The sequence below is a fragment of the Vigna umbellata genome, chromosome 3, assembly GCF_029865625.1.
Source record: "Vigna umbellata cultivar VRB3 chromosome 3, Vumbellata_1.0, whole genome shotgun sequence".
Lineage (NCBI taxonomy): Eukaryota > Viridiplantae > Streptophyta > Magnoliopsida > Fabales > Fabaceae > Vigna > Vigna umbellata.
Window position 1 is genome coordinate 47877365 of NC_142167.1, and position 20282 is coordinate 47897646.

The window sequence follows — 20282 nt, forward strand, 5'->3', positions numbered from 1 at the left end:
TATCTTAAAATGATGAATATACTAAATCAATAAAGTTTAAATAGAGATTATAATTATGCTATAATAATATTAACAAATGTATTGATACATTAATTAAACATAGATTATTTATTAATGTATCCATCACTTCATGAGTATGATTTTCACATAATAACTTTACAATTCATTCTCTTCCATTGCATAAAAGTATATAATCGGATTGCAATTTCTTGTTTAAAATGTACTGAGTTATAAAATCCTTTTACAACTCCTATATTTTTTACCTTTTTCACAACCTAATAACACATTTTTTTTTCATGGATTTTATCATACTACGCGATGACAAGTTTAAAAGATATTCCACATACCTATTCAAGTAGGTTATATCACATACTAATAACCTATACGCACAAGACATAAAAAAATGTCACTTATCATATTTTCGATAAAATAATTACATCATCATTTGTTATGAATATTTTACTTCAATATCATTTAATTAATTATCAGCTAATGTCTCATAATGATTTAAGGAATTTTATCTATACAGGTCAATATATAAACTTCACTTGATATTTCATTCCAAAAGATAATCCATTTTTGTCAAATATAATTATCTTCACAATTCAAGCGCATAATTATTTATGTCATCGCATAATCATTTATGTTAAACTTGTAACTTTTATTTTATGGACCAAACTAAAACAAAAAATAAATAAATTGTATTTATAATTGCACATCTAGAATATAGATTGTACTTTTTAGATTGGTAAACTCAAAATATAAAATTTACTTAAAAAATTAGATTACCGAGTGTGTATAATAAGAAATACATTGCATCCTTTAGAATGCACAATTCTTGACTACACAACATAAAAATACTCCAAAACTAATTACAGGTTTACTTCTATTTGAATACGTTTAATAAAAAAAACACCAAATGGTACCACAAGAATTAGCTAAACCATCATATCTAAAAGTAATTTTTTCAAAAACAATTTCCAGACCAATAGCTCAAGTGCATCAGTGGAGAGCAACAAAAAAATGGAGTAATTTAAGCTCTGAAAATATATAAATCAAAAAGGGCAAAATAGGTATTTAGAAAAAGAGGAGTGCAGTAGAAAAACATAGGACTATATAAAGTAATTAACTTTTTTCACGGGCCTTTAAACCCAAATTACATGTCCAAGTGATAGATTTCGCTATTCATACCTCTCTTTGTCCTTTTCTCTTGCCACTCAAATTAACATCATAATCTGATTTATTTTGACCCATTTTACGAATGTACCAAAGTCTCGATATTTATTTCAAAAAATATTTTTAAACAAAAAATTTATTGAATATGAACGCTCTAAAAAAAATTAAAATTACAAATAATGATTAAAATATGCCACAATAACATTAACAAAAATATTACGTAGTTAATTTTTTTTTTAAACTTCTCAATCAACAATTATAATTCCATAATTTCCACATCCTTACATAAAAATTGTCAAAATAAGCATATGAGAAATTTTTTAGTATTACCCCACCACTTATGGTGCTACATGCCTTTGGTAATTAATGTTGCATGGAACATTAATGGTAGCACACAAAGTTAGGTATGAATTATGAATGGCTATCTTTTCAATTGGCCACCAAACTAATGTTCAACTTTTCCCCCACCTCATATCATATCCAATTATATCATATTCCACCTAATCATATCTTTTGTCACACCAATTTTCAACTGCATGCATGAAATTATTCATTAACCTAACATTACCCAACAAACTTATTTTTGTTCTTCTTCTATGGTTTACCACCCAATGACTACATTTCTATTATGTTGTTTGGTTTGGTGGAAGAGAGAGAGAGAGAGAGAGAGAGAGAAAATGGTGGTAATGAATTCAATATCTTAAAATTGAAAATAACTGAGTCTAATTAGTTTTTCTTCACTTTATTTTCAACTAAATATATTTTTTTAATGAAGTTACTTTTACCTGATTTTACTTTTATACTTTCTATCTATTTCTTTTTTCTACTAAAAATAAATAACCTGAAACAAATAAGTTTCTCACACCTTATTTGCATTACTGTGGCTACATATATAATTGAAAAATAATAGTTTAACCATCAAAATAACTATTTACCAATTATATTGTAATAATATGATAATATAAATAGATAATTTATAAGTTAGGGGAAATTGTTATTATGGTTATATGTTTAAATGGATTGTCAATATATCTTATTTATTTCATTAAGGTAAATGTAAATAACCTTTTAACGTTTTTGTTTTTTTTTTTGAGTTTGGGGATCTTTTTCTTGCCATGAACGCCACTTTTCTTGTTTTTTTTTTCTAAAAATTTCATTATTTTCATCTCTGCATTTAAAACACTAGCAAATTTAGAAAATTTTTAAAACGTATATATTTCACCTTTTGTTTTAATTATTTAAATTATTTCCTGATGATATCTTAAGTAAATATAGGAGTTATATGTCCCCTTTGGGGGAAAAGTGAAAGGAATGAAACATGTAAAACTGAATATCAGAATAAAACTATGACTTTTTGAAAATGGAAAGAGTAAAATTATAAATAAAAAACGTAGATAAAATATTAAAGAGCCCAAAGTTATAATTCAATTAAATAGTAAAACTGAGTGCATATATGTATTTATTTATGCTTTGCTGAAGAAATTCTCAAGAGTAGAGTACTTAATGAAAAATGGCAGTGTTTATTGAGAAGACATAACCAACTAACCATTCATTTATGAAATTTGGTTAACACTGTTAAATGTTGACCAAAATTATGAAGATGGTGATGCATAGTTTGAGGGTGCATTTTTGTCCAGACAAATGCTTAATGATGGTCATTAATAGTATAATATATGATGAATATCCAAAATTTTTTTTCTATCAATATCATGGGAATATATATTGTAAATAGTACAATAGGTAAATAGTATAATATTTATGTGTTTCATTTTATATTATTTCTGCTTATTATAAGACTTTTAGCTTATATTTATATTCCATTAGTCTCTTTATAAGTGTGAGTTAGACTTTTACCATGAGTTTCTTTCTATACTAAGAAGAGATATTTATCATTTATAAAGTTTATAAATACATTCCATTAAAGAAAAAGCTTATATTAAACATTTTTTCTTCTTCTTTTTAAGGAGAACCAAAAGTTTGTATGCCCTTTATTTTGTTTGTTTGTGTTTCCTAATTTGTCTCTTAGCTTCACCAAATTTTTGCATCCAATATAAATGTCTACAGAGGTTGTGTTGTTGAAAACATGCAAACAGAAAAGTCACAGAAGAGCCGAAAGAAGGTAGCATTAAACCAGCTACAAAAATTTGTTCAGAAAATGCATAGCAAAAGTAAACACTGAATTTATTGCTCTGGCTCAACCCCCACATTGCCGGTTCACATGCATTTCTTCTTCCTTTGAAATCTGATTTATCCACACCCCTTTGTATTTATTACCTCACATATAACTCCACTTTGATCATTATCATCATCATCACCATCATCCCCTAGACACAGTTCTGAGACAACACACCTGCACATTCCTTTCCATCTTACAATGCCAGAGACTTTCACTGTGAAAGTTGAAGAGGGAAGGCCTGCAACTGATGGAAAACCATCTGCAGGTCCTGTCTATAGGAGCATTTATGCTAAAGATGCTCTCTTGGAAGTTCCTTCTCATTTGGAATCACCTTGGGATTTCTTCAGGTCTCAAACACAGTTTTCTTTACTTTTCTTTTACTAAATACTACATTTTGATATCTCATCTATTCTGACACTCCAAATTCTTAAATCATTTGTCGTCTGTGATGCATTAAGTCATTTTGTAGGAAAATTTTATCTGTTTTGTTGTGTTTATGACATAGATCAACATCACAATGCTCACATTCAGGGAATCTCTTCTAAATTGAGTAACTTATTTTAGAGGGTAAAGTGAGTAATAATAGTCCCTGATAAGAAAATTAACATACAGTACTCATATACTTACATGGCAAATGATGACTGTGTTAGAATGCCAAAGTTTTTTTTTTTTCATCAATGAATCTGTTCACTTATTTAATCCTTACTCAGTTTAGAGCAGAAGAATTCGAATGGAAGTGTTTCTTTTTTTTGCCCCATATTAAGAAGTAACATTATTATACTTTTATCCAACTGTGCTAGTACTGATTTTTATGTATATTTTCTTGTTATCTAATTTTAAGTAGTTTTTTATTTTTTTAATATAATTTCTCAATTTATCAGTTAGATGTAAAGTTCTTCCTCCAAAATTGTATCAAATTACTATTTATGTGAATTTTCTATATAAGAAAAGAAAAGCAATACACCAATTTTTATTCATTTTTGGTGCTTCATTTGGCAGGGACTCTGTTAAGAGGAACCCCAACAGCAAAATGCTTGGTAGGCGTCAAAAAACAGAATCTAAGGTACCAACTCCATTTTTTTGGAACTTAGAATTAAAATCTCCTATTTTTGTTCATTGTCCCCTTATGTAAAAAGTGACACAACACACTAATGGAACCAGTACTCTCTTCATTGATTGTTAGACTTTTTTATGCTTACATGTAACCTTTTACCTAACTTGAGGAAATGAAGACAAGTTCTCTTGTTATGGATAGCTCTAAGAGTCTAAATTATTTGGGAAAACAAATTTATCCTCAAATTTTTGAAAACATCATGTGAACGTTGAGGTGAATTTACAGGCAGGTTCCTACATATGGCTTACATATCAAGAGGTTTATGATGCTGCCTTGAAACTGGGTTTTGCCATGAAGAGCCGAGGTGTTAATCCAGTGAGTTTACAACATTCCTTGTTCTTTCAAGATAATTGTATTGAATCACTGAATAATGGGAAATTGATAGTCTAACGAATGGTTTTAAATCACAGGGAGATCGTTGTGGCATATTTGGGTCCAACTGCCCTGAATGGATCATTGCAATGGAGGTATACCACTTTCTTAGTATCATCATATATTATTTTTAGTTTAACAAAGCCTCGTATCTTAGAGTTTAACTCCAATGCCATAACATAATTTTTCTTACACCATATTAAGTAAATTTAAGTTTATCTCAATTCTATAAAACTGATCTATAAAGTATGGTTTATACCTGCCTATACAGTGTATATTGATCTAATCTTTAATCGATGTAAGATTTTTAATAAACCCTTAAAACAGATATATATATTTTTCTCGAATTTGAGACTATATATTTGTGGGCTGTCCAACCTAATAGTGATAACATGATAGACCTAGTAAACTCCATTAGTATGGACTCTAAATGACTTTTATACCATATAAAGAGAGAAAGAAGCTAAATAATTGATTATATATATAATACATATACTATCTAGAATACTGGAAACTAAATAACTAATTATCTATAATATCTCATTATATTTTATTCTAATATGTCATCAACCAATCGAAAATCATCATTGGTATGGCTTTAAATTACTAATCATAAAAGTAAGCAAACTATTCTACCTAAATATTTGAGATTGAATTACAATGTAAATTTCCTTAAATTGTAATTGCAATACTATTTAGTTGATATTCCGATGGGACTTCACTTGATTCTGCTTTGCTGTTTTGTAGGCTTGCAATAGCTGTGCAGTGTCATATGTTCCCTTATATGACACCCTTGGTATGTGTATTCTGACTTAACAAATGTTTTAGTTTGCTTTTACCATTTGAAACATTTTTGTGGACACAAATTGGAGCATATATCAGCAAGTTTCTCTTGCTCAACACTCATTCAGACTGTAATTCTGCAAGCTAGTAATTGACTTTGGCTTTGCCTTGGTTTTATGCTTACCAGGTCCTAATGCAGTGGAGTTTATCATAAATCATGCTGAAGTTTCAATTGCATTTGTTCAGGAAAAAAAAATTCAATCAGTATGTTGTAGTTCTTTGAGCACAGTTTTCTTTTACTACTTCTAGATTTTCCAAAACATTGAATTCCTCTATTTCTAATATTACCATATTTGCTTAGTAATCCTGGATTCAGTGAGTGTGACAGATAATTTTGCTGTTTCATAATTTGATGATATGGCTTTGCTTGAACCTTCAAACTCACTAGGATTATCTTATCTGGTTCTTCCTCATATTTTACCCCCCGATGCACATGCTTGCCATAGAAGGATCATCATTACATAGGCTAACAATTAATTTGTCATATTTTGCATGCAACTTTGAACACATAATTATCTTGGTCTTGTCTCCTCATAAACTGTGATGAGAACTTCATTAGATGAATTAAATGTATACATAAACTATTATATGATGTTACTATCAGCAACTTGCTTAGAGCAGTAATGTAAAGTCAGGTCTTGGAAATATGTCATGCCTACTGCAAGTCCTTTTCAATGCTGTCTTTTATAGAAAACAGTTGTAATTTGCAAGTTATCCATTGAATTTCTTAAAGCTTCCTAGTGAACTAACATCGTTTTCCACAGATTTTGTCATGTCTTGTGCAGTGTTCTTCAAATCTTAAAAGTAGGTGAAGCATTGATGTTTTAGTTACTCATAGATTAAGGGTCTTACCTCCATTCCATGCTGACCGAGCTCTAATTATTGGTGTAGCAATTGTAAGCTTTGGAAGTGTTTCGACCACACAAAAGAAGGAAGCTGAGGAACATGGTGTGTCCTGCTTCTCGTGGGAAGAGTTTCTCCAGATGGTAAGATGTTAATTAAATCTGGTTTTCAATTGGTGTTCAAAGTCAGAATCATGAGTCTTCTTTTCTGAGTATTCTGAGATATTAACCTTTTGATCCTTGTTCTAGGGATGTCTGGATTGGGATTTACCATTGAAAAAGAAGACAGACATTTGCACAATAATGTACACCAGTGGAACAACTGGAGATCCCAAAGGCGTTGTTATTAAGAATGGGGCTTTCATGGCTGAAGTGTTGTCTGTTGACCACATACTTATGTTAACAGACAGAGTGGTAAGAACCATTTTCCTTGAAGCTTAATTAGTTTCATCACATATAATTATAATATTGACTCAGGGAACTATGCCACCCCAATCTTTCTTTGGCTTCCATCTTGACAAATGTCACAGTGATTTTCAAATGGAACATAATTTCTTAAACCCAGTTCTGATAACTGACTGTGACAAGAAATTTTGTAATATTTTTAGGCAGCAGAAGACGATGTGTACTTCTCCTTTCTTCCTCTTGCTCACGTATATGACCAAATAATGGAGACCTATTGCATCTCTAAGGGCTCATCAATAGGATTTTGGCAAGGAGTAAGATTTTGATGCACCTGATGGAATTAGTTTTTGGCTCTTTCTTTAAATGTTCTGTTTTAATGCCCTTGGGGATTTTTCTTGTTGATTCATGCAGGATGTCAGGTTTTTGCTGGAAGATGTTCAGGCACTTCAACCAACTATATTTTGTGGTGTTCCTAGAGTTTATGATCGTATTTGTGCTGGTAAAACAAGAATGATTCTTATGATCATCTTTGGTTCTGTGACTACCATATTTAAACCAGAATCAAAATCTTAAACAGTGTTATTAAATTCTGATCTTTGTATGACTACATTATCCAATAAATAAGCTCTTCATTTGAAGGTATCAAGAGCAGACTTGCCTCAGCAGGAGTACTGCGGAGTACATTGTTTCAGTATGCTTACAACTAGTATGTTTCATCATTAAACTCAAGTGTGAAGTTATCTGTATGTTTGTGTAAACTAATTTGGAGTCTAATGACAGCAAGTTAAAATATCTGGAGAAGGGTCTTCCACAACACAAAGCAGCACCTCTGTTCGATAGGCTTGTGTTTGACAAGGTATAATAGCACTTTAACTTCATGTGTTGTTTTCATAAACTTTGGTTCTAAACTAAAATATAAGTTTCAATGATAGACAAAACAAGCACTGGGTGGACGTGTTCGCATCCTGTTATCAGGAGCTGCTCCTTTGCCTAGGCATGTGGAAGAGTTTATGAGGGTCACCAGTGGATCTACATTATCACAAGGATATGGTATGGTATATGGATATTCTATTATAGAGAAAAAGCATATTAAAGCTTTGTGAATCAAGGACTTAATTTACAGAAACTCACTAGAAAATAGAAATTAGCAGAGGTCAATTAGACTCATGGCCTATGTGCCAGCCCTAATCCACTTCTAAAGAAACTTTCATTTTATTGGCCAACTAAATAAGGGGCCTCAAAATGTCCAATCCCCAAAGCTCTCTTCTAAAGTAGGTTACCATCAAGGCCAAAGTGGAAGGTAGTCAATCCATACTAAAGATCTAGTCGACCTAGATAGAAAGTTGAGACGAGTCGGTTTGGACTAAAGGTTAACTTGAATAGATCCGTGGGTTAGGCCAAATTGACAACTCTAGAAATGATGGTTAAATACTATAAAAGAATTCTAGCATGATTTTGATATAATTGTGACATGTAATTGTGTACATGTGCATGATCATATTAATTTATTATCATTTTGATGTGGCAGGTCTTACTGAAAGTTGTGCTGGGTGTTTCACTGCCATAGGTGATGTGTATTCTATGACAGGAACAGTTGGGGTTCCCATGACAACCATTGAAGCCAGGCTTGAATCTGTGCCAGAGATGGAATATGATGCACTTTCCAATGTAGCCCGAGGAGAAATTTGTCTGAGAGGAAATACCTTGTTCTCTGGTTATCACAAGCGTGAAGATCTGACCAAAGAGGTTATGGTTGATGGTTGGTTTCACACAGGTAAGCAATGTTGTTCTTTTTGATTCAAAATTCAGTGATTTCTAAATAAGCAAAAGAATGCAAATACAAGTACGTCATTGCAGGAGACATTGGAGAGTGGCAACCAAATGGAGCCATGAAAATTATTGATAGGAAGAAGAATATCTTCAAATTATCTCAAGGAGAATATATTGCTGTGGAGAATATTGAAAACAAGTATTTGCAGTGCCCCCTTATAGCATCGGTATGATTCTGGTTCATTCACAGGGCACTCATTAAAACTAGAGAAACAATAGTGAGAATTCATAATTCATTTTTTGTTCAGATATAAATTTACAAGAAAATTTCATCAATCAAGCAATACACATGTTTGTATCTACTTATATAATGTAAATTTGTTTTATTTCTAGTCAAGCAAGATCTCTAACAAGTACCACAAATTTAAAATTTATGTGATCCAATAATTGATAAAAGACTTCTTTGTTATGCAGATTTGGGTGTATGGAAACAGCTTTGAGTCATTCTTGGTGGCTGTTGTGGTCCCTGAAAGAAAGGCCATTGAGGATTGGGCAGTAATGCACAATGTGAGTGATGATTTTAAATCATTATGTGACAATCTAAAAGCAAGAAAGTACATTTTGGATGAGCTCAACAGCACTGGTCAGAAACTCCAAGTATGTATAAATAGTAGTTCATTATGCTGTGCTGCTAGTTTCTGGTTGTTTTAGCTATATCTGACATGAAACAAACACTCTCAGCTCAGAGGATTTGAGCTGCTAAAAGCCATTCACCTGGACCCAAATCCCTTTGACGTGGAGAGAGATTTAATAACTCCAACCTTCAAATTGAAGAGACCACAATTGCTCAAGTACTATAAGGTGCTGTTGTCATCATTTCTATAACCCTTTTAGTTAGCAGTTTGGTTCACAATTCTTACCAAATTTGCATCAGTTTTTGGCTTCCGTGCATCAACAACAAATGTTTATCTGTAAATTCCAATCAGATGTTACTCAATAAACACTACTTTTTCTCAACATATTTTGCAGGATCACATTGATCAACTATACAGAGAAGCAAAGGGAGTAATGCAGTGAACCATGTGCAACGATTTTTCTGAATTCAAGCAGTTATGAAGCAAAATCCATTTGGCATTCTGTATATTTTGGTTTATCATTGTATTTACTCATGTGAAAAATCATAAACATAGATAGAATAGTTCGTATGTTGAAACAAAAACTTTTTGTAAAAAAATCACATAATAAATTGTGTGGACAATGCAACTTATTTATTTCTTTTGGCATATGAACTCCAATCCAAATAGAAAAGGTCCTTAGGGAAATAAAATTATAACAGATACCTTAATTGTTATTTATGTCATGCACAGTTTTAATATATTCTATTTTATCACTTTGTACAAGATTATCATATGTTGTTTATATAGTATTTTTTGTAAAAACATTTTTTTAGTTTTATAAACATTTTCAAAGTTAAATTTTAGTGAAACTGAACTTTTTTCCCTTTCTCTCTCTCTTTTATTTTATTATTTAATTGGTTTCAAATGAAAAAGAAAAATTAAAACCTATAACAAAATTAGTACACAAAAAAACTTAAAACAAATAATATATTAGAAGAAAATATCAGTTTCAACCTTCTAAATGAAGAGAGTTTTCAAATTGTGGTGGCTGTCTTGCATGATTTAATATGCGAAACAAATTTTGTTTCTTTGTTTCCAACCTTAATTTAAAGTTTAGTCTGTTTATCTAACATGATAAATGTCAATTATTATTTTTCAAGATGATGTTTCTATTTGTCAAATTGAAGACTCATTAAATCAGCTTTTATTTTTATAAATTTAATTTGATTAGAATTAAAAAAATTTAAATTAAAAAATTTTAAATTAAAATAAATTAAACACTTTTGAATTTTTTTTAAATTAAATCAAGTTAGTCTTACCTGTAAAGGCTAAAACTAAGATAATTTTTTTTTCTTGAAAATGAAAAAATGCAATTTAAAATTAAAAGTTGGATTTAAATTTTTTTCTTTTTTACTAATGATAAATAACAATTATTAGCTTTTCAAATTCGCATTATTATTTTTCAATTATCAATGTATTATTATTTTTAAATTTATGTTCAATAATGTATTTGTTTATTTAATGTATATGTGACCACAGACTTCCTTTCATTCATATAGTAAACATCAACGTGATTCAAATATTAATTATAGTCTTAAAAGATTTAATGAAATACGTACAAATATGATTATGTATTGTTGCCTGTAATTGTATAAAAGTAAACTTTTTATACTTTGTTTATAGTACATTTTTACATTTTTCATCAACTACGATTTTATTGTTGTCCACAAATTTCTTCTTTGAAATATTATTGATAAAAGTTTGTTCTAATTTAACAGAAATATCATCCTTGTATATAACTGGAAAAATTAATTATATTACAATATATTATCATTCTTAACATCCTATACCTACACTGCTCTACAAATAAAATCATGTTTTTGGATTGTAGTCTAATAAATATTTTGAAATTTTTTCTAAAAATGATTGTGATATAACAATGAATATAAATTTGCCAGAAAAAAATATATTCATTTTTAGTCAAACTTTCGAATGAATTAATATATTATTTCTTTTAATAGCAGCTAGGAATATTACAGGAATATAAATATTTTTAAAAAATTACAAGAAGTTTCCACACCATTTTAAATAAAAAAATTGTATATTTTTATATAATTTTTGTTTTTGTATCAGTCAACACGTGGTCAACTAGGAAGTCATCAAGTACTCTCATGATTTCTATTTACATTTCATGAAAATTATCCAAAGACAATTACCGAGTTGATCTCATGTAACTTAGCTATCATAAGTTTAGGTGAAATACATATTGCAACTTAGATGACTTTATGAAGTCTGAAAAGAGACATGGAGGGCTCAATGGAGCATGTGGTTAACTCAATGGAGTTGTTTTATGAAAATTGGAAGTTGTGTTGTCTCTAGACGACTTTCTATTAAGATGTGAGTATCGTTAAGGTTCAATCGAGACCGATAAGATAGCCAGTTGGAAACTTGTATGAAAGGTTCAACCATAACCAACAAGGTAGTCAACAAAGAATTGTATGGAAGGTTCAACTAGGATTGATAAGGTAGTCTGTAGGGAATTGTATGAAAGGTTCAACTAGGACCGACAAGGTAATCGACAGGAAACTGCATGGAAGTTTGGTCAAGTGGGTATGCTTTGGGCCCTGCTAGAGGCATACTACGTACTGATGGTAGTGAAACAGTTCATCGTGTTTAGGGGTAGAGTGTTGAATCATGCCAACACTTCTCCTTTGAGTGACAAAGAAAACACTTGACACAACACCGAGTCACTTGATGAGTAGAATGTCATGGTGTTTACAAAACAACAACAATCCCTCTGCCTGAACGATTTGGATAGAAAGGGTTGTCCTGGCCATAACGCTACTCACTTCTTGCCCGGTTTACTTTCGGCGGAATGCCCACTCTTAAGTCGTTATTTCAGCATCATTTCTTCTCTACATTTCCTGCATTTCTCTAATTAACTCCACCAGATCACCATTGAGTTTCTTCTACCATCCTCAACCCCACAGTAGATGCCAAGATGTTTTGGTATATGGGATCAAGAATTTGCTCCTAGCTCGAAGAATCCTCAGTCTATGAATCCTCTTGGAGGTTCGATCTGTGTGGGAGTTACATGTAGGAAGCACTCTCAGACTCAAGTCAGTGTCAACCATTCTAATGTTAAACCTGTACTTATAGATTTTGGAGCGAGCTTTTAATTAAAATTAACCAATTAATTAACAATTAATTATTTTTATTACTCCAATTAATTATTTTATTACTCTAATCAATTGCCAATTAACTACTTTGATTATTTTAATTAATTACTATTATTATACTAATTAATTACTTTGTTATTGAGTGATCGATCGTTCGATCTATAACTCACCGTCTGGTCATCCAGTATAAGTAACATAATAATAAATAATAATGAATACACAAAATTACTGAAATTTAATTATAATATATAAATATAATATAAATAAATATAAGTTTAAACTGCTCGATAATAAAAGGTTACATCCTCGTCTTTTCATTTTTGCCAATTTTATCCTTTTTATTGAATAATTGACTCAATTGAGTCCCTACTGTTAAATCTACTTAATCCCGTTAAGTTTTTGATGACCTGTGAGGGTGACGTGGATGTAATGTCAGACGTGGATGTAATTTCAGACGTGGCTTGTAGAGGGCGTTACACGTGGTTTTTAATAATCATGTGGCATTTTCCTAAAAGAACATTTTAAAAATTGGGTTTTTTCTGAAATATTTTATGATTCTCGCAATTGCTCGAGGAGGAGAAACAAAGGCGATGGAGCTCTCACGGCGTGGTCTCGCGACGACGCAAGGAGTTCGCGATTCTCGCGGCGGCGCTAACCAGCCTGGAACACCCTCTGGCAATTTCAATCAACCCCATATCATCAAGGTCCGCGCAGTTACCAACAGAAAAAGACTGAAGCCCATGGCAGAGAAAATCTGAAGCGGTCTGTGCAAGGGTTTCATCAATTAGGGTTTCATAAATTAGGGTTTCATATTGGCAAGGGGAAAACGCTCTCTTGCTTTTGCGGCGGCTGCTCGCGTTCTGTCATGGCTTCAGTGAATTGGACTGGTGTTGATGGTTTCCTGGGTGACGCGATTCTGGTTTGATTGGTTGCCATGATTGCTGGATGAAGGTTTGAGTGCCGCGAGATGAAGAAGAAGGGTAGATGAAATTTGCGCTTAGGGTTCTTCGTAGGGTTTGATTTGAGGTTCTTGGGCTGTTGCGTGAATTTGCTTTTCTCTGGTCCCGATTTCTTATGCAGGTTGTGCGAAGGAGATGACGACCATGGGAGGAGCTTCGTTTCTTTTGATTCATGATGAGGATGGTGATTTTTGGTTGTTGATGCGGAGGCGCAATTCTGGGTTGATTTCTGTTTGCAGGTGAATCTGGACTTGATGATGAACGCAGAACGAAGATGCTTCCATGGTTGACGTCCTGCCAATTTGAAGCTTCAGATTTTCTCTTCTCAATTCAAACTTCAATTAACCCTAATTTTAAAATCTTTCAGAAAAACTTCAATTTTTTTAAATGTTTCATTTAGAAAATGCCACAAGGGTTTCATTAATAAAAAGCCACGAATAAGGGTCTGTGCACACCATGTCTCCAAAATTATCCACGTCATCGTCACAGGTAAGCAAAAATTTAACCCGTTAAGTTGATTTAAGGGCAGGGACCCAATTGATTCAATTTTTCAATATTAAGGACTTAATTGACAAAACTTAAAAGACGGAATGTAACTGAGACAATCCTAAAAAATGGAGACCTCCAAATGGATTTAACCATAATAAAATACTTAAATAATCCGTGTTTATTGAACCAAACACCAAATATTATTTTTGAACACCAAACAGACATTGTTTTGAAATGAAGATAAGCCAGCTGTGAAGAAAAAACACCAAATAAATAAGAGTCAGAACAAGGTAGAAGCCTTGGTGAGGGACTTAATGGTAATACTAGGACCAAACCCAGATTGCTTAAACTCAAACTGAAACGTGTCGTATCGTAAGAAGAGGTCCACCAGAAGCAATCTGCACAGCAGCACCACGAGATTCTTCCCAGGACACTGCTTATTACTGACCGAAGCCTCCTCTGTCTCCTTCCCATTGGACCACAGCACGTGTTTCAGCATCTTCTCCCCTTCGCCCACAAACCTACGCGCCACGAAAACCTCCGCATCCTCGAAGATCCTAGGATCCTTCGTTGCAAACGGCTGGTATCCGAACAGCATCTCCCCCTTCTTCACCTCGAACGATGCGTCGTGGCTACGCACCACCATGTCCTCCCTCGCGCGCCCGTACTGGTAAGGCACCACGGGTTCGATCCGCATCACCTCGTACACAACGGATTTCACCAACGGCATCTTCTCCAGCGCGTTTAACGTGACTCCTCCTTCGGCGCTCACCACGCGCCGAACTTCACTCGCGAGGTCCGCGTGGAGTTTGTCGCCGGCGAGGCCCACCCACTTCAGGAGCACGGGGAACTGGTTCTTGAGCCCGCCGTAGGCGTTGAAGCCGGCGGTGAAAACCACGTTGTGGCAGGCCTCGTTCCGGTCCAGGCCCAGCTTCTCGGCCTCGTTGAGGAGCGTGGTCGCGTGCGATCTGAAGGCTTCGTAGAGAGTGTTGTAGCCGGACTTTGTGAGACACGCAGGGAAGGGGAGCGTGCGGATGAGGATGTCTTCGACGTAGTTGAAGATTTTTGGGAGACCGAGCGTCGCAAGTGGGGCCAGTTGAAACAGAAGCCACGTGTCCACCAGCTTCGGTCCCTGAAAGCAGAATAGCATGCTGTTTAAATTTTGTGGGTATACGGATCGACCCGTTTTAAGTGTGCATTCTGATAAACCTGCACCGGTTTTGTTTTGTATGAATGAGTCAAACATTCTGCACTATGAATAGAAATTGACAAGAATAAAGGCTTATCTTCTCATAAAATTTTCTTTAAACAGCTCTTTGGAAAAAATATAAAAAAGTCTGTAAGTAAAATAAATATATATATATTATTGGATCATTATTCTTGTAAAATGTTTATATAGTTGATGAACCATGCCTGAAACGACAAGAAAAATAACAATTTTAATGGCTACTTTTGACTTTCTTTAACTATAAAATTCGAATTAAATACCAATTTCCCTACGGATTTTGACCTGCACCCTCAATCTTTTATTAGTCAAAATACAGCATGAGCTGCGCGTGTTCGCATTTTATAATATGAAATTAAAATTTAATCTTTGTAACAAATATTTATTATTTTACATCAATGTATATCTTAATTTTAAAGTTAATATATTTTTATGTTATCTTTTACAACATTGATATATTATATAAAATATTTAAACTTAAGGTCAAAGGAAATTGAAGTGATGCATTATACTGGAGAACAGATCAAAGGTGAGAGAAGAGTGAATTTAGAAGTTACGTCAGGCAAAATTCAAGGTTGATACTTATTTGGAAATGGATATAACAAAGTAAAATAAATAAAATGATTTTTTTTTTTTATAAATTGAATAGCATGCTTCAGAAAGTAAGATATCTACATAAAATACTCATTTTTATCTATATTACTATATAAGAGAATTCATCAAAACAACCATATAATTTTTTATAATAACTTTTTATCATTTTTAACTTAACTATTTTATTTTTGTTAAATTAAAAACAAGTTTATCATTTAATAAAATACTCAATGAAACAATCTTTAGGAAAAAATAATGGCATACTATATATATTACTTTTTAAACATTTTTTATGAAAAATATTTTTTGATACACTTAAATTTTTTACCTTTATTTTGACACTAAATTTTATTATCATTTTATCTTTGTAATGTAAAAGTGTCGTAACTATTTTTTATTTACCAAAAATGTTAATTTTGTGATCTATCAGAAATTATCTTTACATAATTATACCATAAAAAAATTAATAGAAACCCTAGTTTTATGAAGTTTTTTTATATAAACACTTATTTTTGTGATAGTTATAATGGATTGTGTGCAAGATACACTGACCTTGGAAGCGAGGTTGGTTTGGGAAGGGTCTTTGTTATCGCAGAACAGCCTGAACATGAAGTTGAAGGAAGCTTGGCTAAACACGTCGTTGAAACCTGCTTCCGTGTTCTTACACAGCTGATCTTCGATCTCTGCAAAGGATTCACGGAGACAGTTTCGAAAAAGTGGGAGAAAGGAGTCTTTTCGTCGGGCGAGAGCTCGGAGGAAGAAGTCCTTGATGAGTTGGTGGTTGGGCTCCGCCGTGTCGAGGTAGGCACAGACGCGGAAGCCGCCGGTGAACTTGGTGGAGGGCATGAAAGTGCCGTCGAGGACGTTGAACTTCTCGACTTTATTGTTATCGAACAGTACAGGAAAGGAGGCCCCGTCCAGCAGCGCAATGACACGAGGATCGGAGGAGATGAAGGGTCCCGGCGGCATGTTGGTGCGGATGACGGTGGAGTTGTGGCGGCTGATTCTGGAAGCGAAGAACTTGTCGCGGCCCTCGTGGTAGAAGTAGTTGTGGCGGTCGATTATGGGTCCGAAGAATGGGAGGCCGTAGCTTCCGGGGATTTGTCTCAGCGGAAGGTGGTCGGAATCGGAGGAAGAAGACATGGTTGAAGAGAGAATGAGAGAGAGCAAGGAAGATTTTTTCGGTGTGGGAGTGAAGTAGTGTGTTTTGTTTCTTACAAGAGGGACCATGGGAGATGTTAGGTGGTGCGTGCTTGTGCAGATGAAAATGATTGCTATAATACATTGTTACAGGAGTTTGATGAAACCATTATCCCTAAAATATTGATTGAGAGAGAGAAGGAAAAATAAGTATTGTTTATCATTTTTCATGTTTTTTTTTTTTTATTGTTTATAGTACAAGATCTATGAAGATGATGCACCGAATCTTTTTTCCTATTATTTATATTCACTGTGTTCGCCACGAGGACACAAAGAAGGGGTGAAGATTAAGAAAGAAAGGACACAAAAATAGGTTGTGGAGTGGTAAACAAGTTCACGCGTGTTATTCTGGTCCCTCTGTACTTGGCATGATGTGGGTAGGAAATTTAAGTATAACCTAATTTGTGTTTTTGCATGTTATAATTATTGTAAAAAAGTTTATGCCAAAATTAGTTGTTATAATTTTGTAAATAATAGAAGAACTTTTTTTTATTATTAGTTCAAACATGTAATAGGCAAGAAGTATCCGTTTTAGGTTATGTAATAATGACTATTTGGTGATAAACTAATTTGTCATATTTTTTATTAGGACTATAATAAATAACTTAAAACTAGAGAAAAACAATTTAAAAGATGTATAAAATATAAGAATTTTGGAGTGTTTTAACCATTTACACTAAGTTAAAAAACACAAGACAAAAGTAGCAGAAAAATTGGATAAAAAACGTGGATATTACATAAGCAAATGAGTCTAAATCAAATTTCAGAGAGATGGTATACAGACAAACAAACAAAGAAATGATTAACAAATTCCTAAGCCATGATTTGACTTGCAAAGTTATTCATAAAAACATGTTCCTTTCATCTTTCTTTGTCAAACTTTCTTCTTTCTTTTACCACCAATCACTAATCGTCAAATTTGTATACGGGAAAACATTTCTAGGCTATACAACCTGAGACTAGAAAAACATTACATAACTAAGATTTAAACTATTTTCTCTTTCAGGATACAAAGGTCAAGGTTTCTATCACTTTATAGCTTAAATTTATTAAGATAAAATCGATTAAGTAAATCTTGTTTTTTTAAAGTTTGATGAAGATTTGAAACAAAATAGTGTTTAATAATTTAAGAGAAAAGATAAGAAGTGATTAAGTGTTTTATACGTAATATATCCTAGATATAATATATTCTAAGACCGTTTATGATTCATGTAACTAGCCTTAAACGTAATATATCATAAATTATTTTATGTTACTCAAAACAGACATCACTAAACAATAATATATATATCATACCTAAACGCTTATGATCATTTAATGTTTTAATGTATGTACATTCTAATATTCTTTTGTGTCATGCCTAAATGCTTATGATCATTTAATGCTTTAATGTATATAGATTCTAGCACTCTTTTGTATATTTAAGAAATGTTTCATAGATGCCTTTTGTTTGTATCATTCTTGTACAACATAGCTTCTCTCTCTAAACTCTTTCTCTTGAGACTTATGTTTGAAAATTTTATTTATAAGTTTTGAGAATATTACGAAGAAACAACGAATACCACGCACCATCCAATTTCTCCAATTTTTGTTTTTCAATATCTTTACAGCTTAAAAAAACTTATAAATTCATTTGAAAATTGCCACGCCAAATTTGTCAAAATTGAGAAAAAAAATATGTTAAAATATTATTTTCCTTATTATAAATACCATAATCTTCAATTAGATAAGAATAAGTTGATAAAACAGTTATACTTAAATATGTATTTTAACCGTTAAACTCAACTTATTAATTATAATCGATTCTTCTCATTTCTCATAATGATCTATATATAAATTTTTAAAAAATAGTTTTGACTCATAATTTATTTTCTTTTAATCTAATGGCTCTACTTAATAAAACTGTTTTTTTAAAAAATAAAAGAGAAAGATGAAAAAATTTTCATAAGAAAAGAAAAAAGAATAACACCAATTAAATGGTCAAGATTAAAAAAGACAAACCTTTTAATAGTAGCTATACAATCATTTCTCACAATAAAATAAGTTATAGATTAATACTAAAAGGTAATCATAATACATAATTAAAGAGAATCCAAGAGATCCATCTTTATATTCATTAGCTTTGTACTTTACATCATATTACAAGTACTCCACGTAGTAATTTATTGAGGTAAACACTGGGCCATTTCCAAGTTTCCTATTAAAACATGCTAGAATTACTTGATGCTGCTCTCTAGAAACTATCGAATTGAAATGACATTGCATATAACTTACTAAATTTTCTTGTTATATGAACGTGTTGCCCTTTTTTGATGACAATAAAATGTTGTAAATTTGAATAAATGAAATATGTAGAAATGGAATAGATCTTCAACTAAAGTCTTTAAATGGAATAGATAAATCCAGATACCGGATTGGTACAAATACAGGAATAAGATCGAGGCAGCGTGTACCTCCCTATATTTTTTCTTCTACCCTTATATAAGAGTTCGCCAATTTTAAGTTATACAATCAAAAAATAAAAAATCGGTAAATAATTTCTGAAATATACCAATCAAAAACAATTTTTTTTTTTGTAAAAAAAAAAACTTCAGTGTTGTACCAGAAATTAAAAAAGACTTCCAGATTCTACAATTTGAAAACTAAATACCAAATTATGTAATCCGAAAACTATTTTTCTCTTTAACATTGTCTAACTTTCGGAAGACATGTTTAACTTCCAAATTACACAATCCAGATAGGACAATATAGGGTGGAAGAAAAAACATAAGGAGGCGCAAAAAGAAACTGCCTGACATCAATCATGATCTGATTCAGTTCATTTCATTAGTGTTGTCAGTCGCATGTACTAAAAATAACTAGTTAAACTTAGAACAAGTGATACATCATGATATTATTGTGCTCTCTATATAAAGTGAAGATTACTTTTTTAGTTAGTGAGATCACCAGCTCGTGTCAACGACTAAAATTCATTTTAATAATAATTCAAAAGGAGAATAAACAGCAAGTTTATGATTGGTTAGTAAGTACAAAGAACCTAATTTTTATATTACTTGGAGGTTCAACATGAAAACAATTAAACAAAACATATTCAAATTCAATTATGCTAACAGGTATAAAATAAAAACTGCACTGATATAGGACATCTATGCAGGATTGGTAAAAATCTGAGATAAAAAAGTGGATTAACAGAAAAGGTGGCAATTGGAGAAAATTTACATAAAATAGAGCTGATATCAGAGAACATTCCAATAGGCAGTGGTACAATTGAAAAAAAAAACATTTCAAACAAATTTCATGAAATTTGCCAAACTTGAAGAA

At 32.1% G+C, this 20282-nt stretch overlaps 2 protein-coding genes across 2 annotated transcripts; one reads left to right on the forward strand and one right to left on the reverse strand.

Moving 5' to 3' along the window:
* The first annotated feature begins 3270 nt into the window (after positions 1 to 3270).
* LOC124821236 (putative CoA ligase CCL6) lies at positions 3271 to 9981 on the forward strand. Its single transcript, XM_047293102.2, has 19 exons — positions 3271 to 3699; positions 4352 to 4415; positions 4692 to 4781; positions 4877 to 4933; positions 5586 to 5634; positions 5809 to 5885; positions 6446 to 6485; positions 6573 to 6667; positions 6773 to 6937; positions 7132 to 7242; positions 7340 to 7427; positions 7568 to 7634; positions 7709 to 7784; positions 7861 to 7978; positions 8457 to 8702; positions 8786 to 8925; positions 9173 to 9355; positions 9440 to 9559; positions 9728 to 9981. The coding sequence occupies exons 1-19, from the start codon at positions 3551 to 3553 to the stop codon at positions 9773 to 9775; spliced, it is 1983 nt and encodes a 660-aa protein (XP_047149058.2). The 5' UTR covers positions 3271 to 3550; the 3' UTR covers positions 9776 to 9981.
* Positions 9982 to 14061: 4080 nt separating this feature from the next.
* Positions 14062 to 17115, reverse strand: LOC124821244 (allene oxide synthase 3-like). The gene is made up of 2 exons (XM_088110755.1): positions 16314 to 17115; positions 14062 to 15074 (listed from the first exon to the last, which is right to left on the reverse strand). Exons 1-2 carry the CDS (start codon positions 16989 to 16991, stop codon positions 14223 to 14225), a joined length of 1530 nt encoding a protein of 509 aa, XP_087966881.1. The 5' UTR covers positions 16992 to 17115; the 3' UTR covers positions 14062 to 14222.
* Between the last annotated feature and the right edge of the window lie 3167 nt (positions 17116 to 20282).

What these genes read in the sequence shown, in the direction of transcription:
- LOC124821244 (XM_088110755.1), bottom strand. Translation starts at nt 16,991, where the DNA reads ATGGTCCCTCTTGTAAGAAACAAAACACACTACTTCACTCCCACACCG. An exon ending in AAACCAACCTCGCTTCCAAG is followed by an intron (nt 15,075 to 16,313) that starts GTCAGTGTATCT and finishes TTCTGCTTTCAG; the next exon opens with GGACCGAAGCTGGTGGACAC.
- LOC124821236 (XM_047293102.2), top strand. Translation starts at nt 3,551, where the DNA reads ATGCCAGAGACTTTCACTGTGAAAGTTGAAGAGGGAAGGCCTGCAACT. An exon ending in GGGAAGAGTTTCTCCAGATG is followed by an intron (nt 6,668 to 6,772) that starts GTAAGATGTTAA and finishes TCCTTGTTCTAG; the next exon opens with GGATGTCTGGATTGGGATTT. An exon ending in TTATGTTAACAGACAGAGTG is followed by an intron (nt 6,938 to 7,131) that starts GTAAGAACCATT and finishes TAATATTTTTAG; the next exon opens with GCAGCAGAAGACGATGTGTA.